This window comes from Antrostomus carolinensis, unplaced genomic scaffold, assembly GCF_000700745.2.
Source record: "Antrostomus carolinensis isolate BGI_N321 unplaced genomic scaffold, ASM70074v2 scaffold18205, whole genome shotgun sequence".
Classification (NCBI taxonomy): Eukaryota; Metazoa; Chordata; class Aves; order Caprimulgiformes; family Caprimulgidae; genus Antrostomus; species Antrostomus carolinensis.
Window position 1 is genome coordinate 1 of NW_010314474.1, and position 6,993 is coordinate 6,993.

Consider the following 6,993-nt stretch of genomic DNA (forward strand, 5'->3'; position numbering starts at 1 on the left):
AGGCGGGAGGAGCCTCGCCCTGAGCCGGGCAGAGTTGTGCGGGGGGCTCGGGCTGGCCTTACCTCGTGTTTAAACCCAGAAGAGCCGAAGCGTTTGTAATGGGCTGTGCTGGTGGGCCAGGCCCCTGCTGCAGAAAGCGCTCTGGTGATGCAGGAGGGTGCTCAGAGTGTCCCAGCTCATTATTTAGGGGTTCTGGGTTAATTTTAGAATATTTTTTTAAAATGTGTTTATCTCATTGAATAAATGTTTTTATTTTAACAGTCATTACAGGCTCTGATAGTGAACAAAGTGAAACAACATGTTAATATCACAGCTGACTTCCCGGTTGCTGAGGGCTTCACGAGTTACAGGTAAACAGATGTTGTGTGACCTACTTCTCTGGTGTGGTTTTTTTTTTGGCTGTTGTTATTTCTTTTCCCTTTTCCTGGGGTCATTAGGCTCTCAGAAATTTCTTTTCCAGCCAACAGTGCAGGAGTGGTGAGGCTGTTGTGGATTCAGTGTTTGTGGAACGTTATTATGTCTCTCACCTATTCTGTCAGTTCATTATTATGTCTCAAATCTATTCTGATTCGATTTATTCCAGTCTCAGGAGGAGATTCCTTAGCAGCAGAAAGGCTGAATACAGCGAACAGTTCCTAGATGTTACAGATTGCACTTACACAGTACAATATTGCATAATGTAATTTTAACAGATGGTGTTATGGTAATGTAATTAGATTAAATTTAAAAAGTATTTCCTTGCTTTTGTGATGGGAATATAATTTTTGTAAGCAGCTTCTTTTATTAGATTATTCTGGCCACAATTGTCAGGTGATTTGAGAGCTGGGCAGAGCTTTTCTTAGATAGTGTTTGAAAATTCTGCCTCTTAAGTGAAATTCTTTTCTTCTCAAAGGCCACCTTTTGCCCAGGTCAGTGTCTTCCTTTCTTTGCTATCATTCTACATCTGTGCACTATAGCACACAACCATCTAACAAGAGTGGAGCCCAACCTCAGCAGTGGCATGCTCTGGACCCTGAACTGGAAGAGATGCTGATCCCCAGAAAACTTTCCATCAGCCCTTTAGAAAGCTGGCTGACGGTCAGATACTCCCTTCCTAAAGCAGAAGTCCTTAATGATCAAGAAGAAGCAGGCTGTGAGCCTCTCCAGCGCTATGACTGTCCCCCATCTGATGAGGGAGCTGATGTGGAGGAAGGAGAAGGGACACTTGGCAACAAGGTTCAGTGTAAGAACGTTTTGAAGATTCGCAGAAGGAAAATGAATCGGCACAAGTTCAAAAAGCTGCTGAAGCGAAGGAAGTTTATACGGAGGAGGATAAAGGAAGGTCGCAAAAAGAAACGCCAGGTAAGCTCAGGATAGAGAGAACTTCTTGACATGAATGAGCCCACTTCTCAAAATGGCCTCTGTTCAGGTATTGGATGGTGGTTTTAGGTGGAATTGATTTGGGGGAAAAATAGCAGCAGGTCAGAGAGCCTTAATAAATTGAGTATTTACTGGTACAGTGGCTTTTTCTGTTTTGTGCTTGACCTGTGAATCTTCAGAAGCTGTAATTGAGGATATTCCTGTGATGTAAACATGTATGTGTGGTAGTGACTAGCCATAATTTTTCATGCATGACAGTAGCTTATATAATATATGTGGCTAATGGAGAAGAATTTTAGTGTTTGTGTGAAGGATTAATCCACATGTCTGCATTTTATCAGGGAGACTGCTTTAATCTTAATTTCTTTCCTGTCTTCCCAATGTCCTCAAGTGCTTCCTGTTGTCTTTTTCTACACAGAAGCCTTTCACTTGCTTTAGTAGAAGGAGCGAGGGAAGACATGGGCCTTCATTCAAACTATAGCTGTTCTCATTCCACACTGCCTTTCAGTAGACTGTTGGGTTTGCTGTGATATAGTTTAGTTAATTCTTTGGTAATTTTTACTTTGTCTAGATGCAAATTGGGGTTAATTGTAACTCCTGTTTCTTCAGATCTGAAAGAAGCAGTGTTGAACACTTGATGATGAGGAAATCATCTTAATTTTCTTCCAGTTTCGTTTGCCCTCTTCTCAGTTTTCCTCATACAGAACTTTTAAAACAATGCTACCAAGATCCTTCTGCATTTTAATGTATTTCTGCAATAAGACTATTTTAACACTTAAAACAAGCTATCTACTTAAAAGCATTTGTTTCCTTTGTGTGTGTTATACCTCAATTCTCCTTGGGACACATGGGTGGTGGATGAGAACTTGAGTGTTGCTTCTAAGCTATGTTACCACTTTTTCTTTCTTTTTCTTTTTTTTTTTTTTTCTATTTTAGATAAAATTTGAGAAAGATTTGGAGCGCATCTGGAAAAGAGCTGGTTTGAAAAGCCCTCCTGCAGGATGGCAAACACCCAAGATATTTCTGAAGAGTTCAAAGCGATAAAAACACTTGTAATGACTTTTAACTTGTAATTGTCATTAAAAAGATATTTAAGTGCACAGATTACTTTTAACCTTTTTCTGAGTGTGATGAAACTGATAGAAGGAAACATTTGGACTTGGTGAGCAGTTTTCCGAGGAAAAACCCAACAGCAATTTGCTTTTCCTTCTCAAATGAATAGTGTGAGCCCTTGTGTAGTGACTGGGCTACAGCCCTGTGCTGCTGCTGCCCCCAACCATGTGTCTGAGCAGAGGTGTCTTGTGTGGCAGCTGAATTTCTGAAGTTGCTATTTAAGATTAGACTGAACAATGTAATATAAGAAGAGTCGGTTGTGGGAGATGGGATAAGTGACAGAGTTCTTCTGATTGTGAGTAGAACTACGTAAGACACAAGCGTTTTGAGAAATTCTTTTGGAAATAAATTTTTGAAATTCTTTTCAAAATCATATTCTTTCATAGCTTACTGTAGAAGGGCTGTGTTGACTAAAAGTTGTGGTGAAATAGGAATGGGATCAGAATTCCACAGAATGTATCTGAAAAAGCTTTAATTTTCACTTCTCTGAAGCCTTGGCATGCATGTGCCTTAGACAGGCATTGCATGAGCATCCTTAAAAGATATATTTGTTCTTTCTGTTCTGTTTTGTGCTAATAAAAAAATATTTTTTTCTACCATTGACCCCTGTCATACAGAACATTCAGATACTGGTATCAGTAAAAGTTCAGAGCTTATTATTCATTAACTACAAAAACTGGTTTGTGCCCGAGACAGCCACTCTTGTAATCAGCTGGTTTTACATGATTGAAGAGAGTCATGAAGGTTGTGAAAAATATAGATGTGTATTTTAAACCCTGACAGAGGACTTTATATCTGGGTTCTGGTTTGGGTTCTGCTTTGGATTTTTCTGTTTGAGGCAGTTAACTTCTGTTCTGTGTGATTTAGTTCTTCCTTGTCTGTATTCCAGCAGATAGATGGGATGGACTGACTGACCTCTGAGAGAAAGGAGGGAAAAAGGGTGAGCTCCCTTTGGCTTGTCACGCTGCAGCATACAGGGAAGCTGCCCTGAAAATGCATTTCCTTTTATCTGCCAGGAGCAGGACACTTAACTGAAAGGGGAATAAAAAATAATCTGTGGAGCTCATTGCTACAAGGTACAGTTGAATCTCTGCAGGAAGGACAGGTGACTGCTCGCAGTGAACACGTGTCTGAGGTTCTGTGTGTTGCTCTCTGCTCTTCTTTTCACTAGATGGCAGTGAATTCAAAGCCTCTGAAACCCCTTGGCCACTAATATATCAGCTAGCTGGATCCTTATGTTGGTATTTTAAGGAAAGGATACACCCACATTTAAAAATTGATTAATCTTGCTAGAGAACTGTTGGCATTCTGAGAACTGTGAAGTCCTGCAGAAACAGGTAGTTAGCACATTTTTATAGTTCTTTTTCCCAAATCATATGTTAACAGTAACTTTGATCAAAAAAATTAAAAAGATGTTCCATCCTTTTTGTGCTTTAAATAGGCTGCAGTTGCTTTTAACCAAGACCAGTAGGACTCTCTCATTCAGCCTATTGTCAGGATTTCAGTCAAGAGGAGGATGTTTAGCCAGGAGCCTTAGAAACTCCCCAAGCAAGAGAAGATTGAGTGTTGACTCTGGCTTACAGGTTTGTTAAATACACAGAACAGGTGCATCTAGGTGTTTTTAAAATATTAATTAATATCTACAAAATATCTACACAAAGATGTGTAGATGACAGGGTGGGACCCGAGAGGATTAGCACCTGGAGTCAGCTCTTTTTTCCCCAGTCACATTTGTTTGAAGAACCTTTGTGCCAGCGTTGTTGTTCTCTATCAGTCCTACAGCTTCTCTTACCGACTCTTAGTCCAAGCTTGCTGTTTTTCTGTCTAGGGGAAAATGATAACTGGTTTCCACATTTCCAGGAGTTGACTGGCTGCTGAAGAGTTGGGATGCCTTTGCAGTTACGTGGAGCAAAAGACAGCAGAAGCATGCCCTGCTCTACCCCTGATTCCAGTTTTGAGGTGTATTCTTTGCTGTTCTTTTTGTCCTACTTAATCCTGTAACTTGCATCTTTGTTCTCTGTTGTGGTCTCTAAATCTACAAATTGCCCAAGGATATGTAAACCATTTTCATCTACTGAGACCTAGTATGGTCTCATCTCTCTCTAGTGTGACATAAAACCTCTCTTGCTCTTGGGGAGTGTCATGATGGGGCTGTAGATTAGACTTGCCCATTGTACTCATGTCTGCTGGGGTCAAGCAGGCAGAGTGCTCTGTATGTCATTTTCTGGATCAGCACCACCACCTTGCTCTCTAACTTGTTTTTACCTTGGGATAATAAATAGAAAAGAGAATGACTGAAATAGTGGGAATTGCAAAATCTAATCACTCAATACTTTGTGATGTTCCAGTCCAAGTGAACTCTTGTACTATGACAATGATTGTGTTACATTGGAGTACTTGTGTGGTGAATTGCAAGTCTCCACGAAGTGAAGTAGCTTATTAAATGGTCTGCTCTCTATGTACTAGTCCAAATTGTAGTCTGCCAAGAGTACTCATTACTTTCACATCTCTTAGACATAATTACACCAGCAGGTATAGAAGTCTGGAACTACTGTGTAATTTACAAAAGTGTCTGTAAACCATCCATGGCAGTTACTAGCAGGTTTAAGTCATATAAAAAATACTATATTCCTTTTTGCTGAAGTACCTCAAAGCATGTCTCAGGATTTGTATTTTCTTTGTGGCAGATACTGCAAAGACTCTGTCTCACGTGGCCCTAATCAGATAATGTGTACTAGGGTTGTATCAGCTTGCTTTAACTCTTGACCACAAGCTGCAATTTAAAATTCTCACTTTTCTAAACAGGGAGAATCAGATAGACGAGAGCTGCACCTATTTTTCTGCAGGGGGAGCACGAGTACATAATATACTATTCACAAAGCTTTATTACAAGTTGCTGTTCCTCTCCAAATTATGTGCATACCAACGTACTTGCACATTTAGTAAATGTCTTTGTGCACATGTAGTTGTGGTAGCAAAGGAAAAAAAAAAAAGGTGCTGCAAACAGGAAAGGTTTGACTTTGTAATTCTCAAAATATTTAAGTCTTGAAAGGGTTTTTTCTTCATCTCCTTGTTATTCTGCTGTTCTGAGAGGAAATGGTTGAAAGTCAGCAGGAGCTTGCTAGAGGAATTCTTGCTCTGTATTAGAGAGACTGGAGATAGCCAGTGGGATGGTGATTGTAGTTGTCTCCTAGTGATGTTTCTGGAGCCTAGGGAAGCGATTTTAGCTGTAGATGGCAGCCATTTGCTCCAGTTCTCCACAGGAACAGGCTTCTGGGTAATTGTCTGCTGTAATTTTGGCTCACTTGAATTCTATTCAACTTTGAGTTTGTCATAGGAAAAGGGAAAGTCTGGCAGTTAAGACAAGATGTTCCTTTCCTTTGGAAATCTTGTGCTTACCCTACCAAGCACGTTGGATAGTCTGCTAGCTGTTAAAGCAGCCCTGAGGTTATACAGACGATGGGTCTGAGCCCATGGATGCCATCTCCATGCTGTCCTTGGCACAGGCAGAAGGACAGTTTGCTGACTGTCCAGGAAAGACTTGTGGAGAGGAAATGAAGTGGAATGTAATGATGGCTTCAGCTCCTGCTCATGAGACCAGACCTGAAGCTGATTCAAACCAGGAGCTGCACAGGTTGTAATGGGACTGAAGATGTTGGAGGAAAACACTGATCTGAATGGAGGCTGTTTGGGGACACGCAGAAGATTTGGGTGTGCTTAAATCATAAAGCTTGGGGAGCCTGGAAAACAAAATATGTTGGTATTACCCAGACAGTGAGATTTTGTTAGGCTGCTGGACTGTCACCTTGAAAGGGTCCAGGCTGAAGGAGTTTATTCAGTGTTTTCAACTCTGATTTCATGGTAGCAGGCATGTGTGTGTCAAAGGACAGGCTGTGGGATGCTCAGTAAACCTGGCTGCACACAACTGTAGCAACAAAAGTAAAGAGAGAGGTTCTTGTGCTGCTGTTGCATTGGCTCCTGATGCATTGTGTGCCCAAGAATCTGGTTTTTTGGAGCGTGGGGGTTTTGTGGTGGTTTTTTTTTGTTTGGGTGTTTTTTTAATTTGGGGAGGGGGTGTTGGTTGTTTGCTGGTTTTTGTGGGTTTTTTTTAGGGGAAGTTGTTTGTGTTGTTTGGGGGTTTTTTTACATCAGAAGGAGAGGGCAGGGGTGATGCCTTCTCCTTTGCTGCAGGAGAATTTCTCTGCATACCATAACTCTGGCACTGGAAGCTTAAGTTCTTTTTATGTCTATGCTGTGGAAACTGTTTGTTCTTCCATTAGTAAACTCAAGACCAGTCTTAAAAGGAGCATGTGTTACCCTACGTCAGGGAATGTTTGTGAGCATCTGATGTACAAAACACACCCCTCAGGGGGTTAACAGGACCGTGCTCCTGTTACCTGACTACCATTGCTCACTAATTCCTGGGCAGAAACAATGTGCACCTTCACTCTGGTGAGCTAATACCTATTTAAAATGGGACACTTTCACATTAAAGACTCCCAAAACATTACCCAGGATAAG

The 6,993-nt window shown here is 41.0% G+C and overlaps 1 protein-coding gene across 1 annotated transcript; it reads left to right on the top strand.

Annotated features, from left to right (window-relative positions):
• Window positions 1-260: 260 nt before the first annotated feature.
• On the top strand, window positions 261-2,456 carry AURKAIP1 (aurora kinase A interacting protein 1). The gene is made up of 3 exons (XM_010167662.1): window positions 261-350; window positions 893-1,341; window positions 2,296-2,456. Exons 1-3 carry the CDS (start codon window positions 299-301, stop codon window positions 2,401-2,403), a joined length of 609 nt encoding a protein of 202 aa, XP_010165964.1. The 5' UTR covers window positions 261-298; the 3' UTR covers window positions 2,404-2,456.
• Window positions 2,457-6,993: the final 4,537 nt, after the last annotated feature.

What these genes read in the sequence shown, in the direction of transcription:
- AURKAIP1 (XM_010167662.1), top strand. Translation starts at nt 299, where the DNA reads ATGTTAATATCACAGCTGACTTCCCGGTTGCTGAGGGCTTCACGAGTT. An exon ending in GAGGGCTTCACGAGTTACAG is followed by an intron (nt 351 to 892) that starts GTAAACAGATGT and finishes TTCTTCTCAAAG; the next exon opens with GCCACCTTTTGCCCAGGTCA. An exon ending in GTCGCAAAAAGAAACGCCAG is followed by an intron (nt 1,342 to 2,295) that starts GTAAGCTCAGGA and finishes TTTCTATTTTAG; the next exon opens with ATAAAATTTGAGAAAGATTT.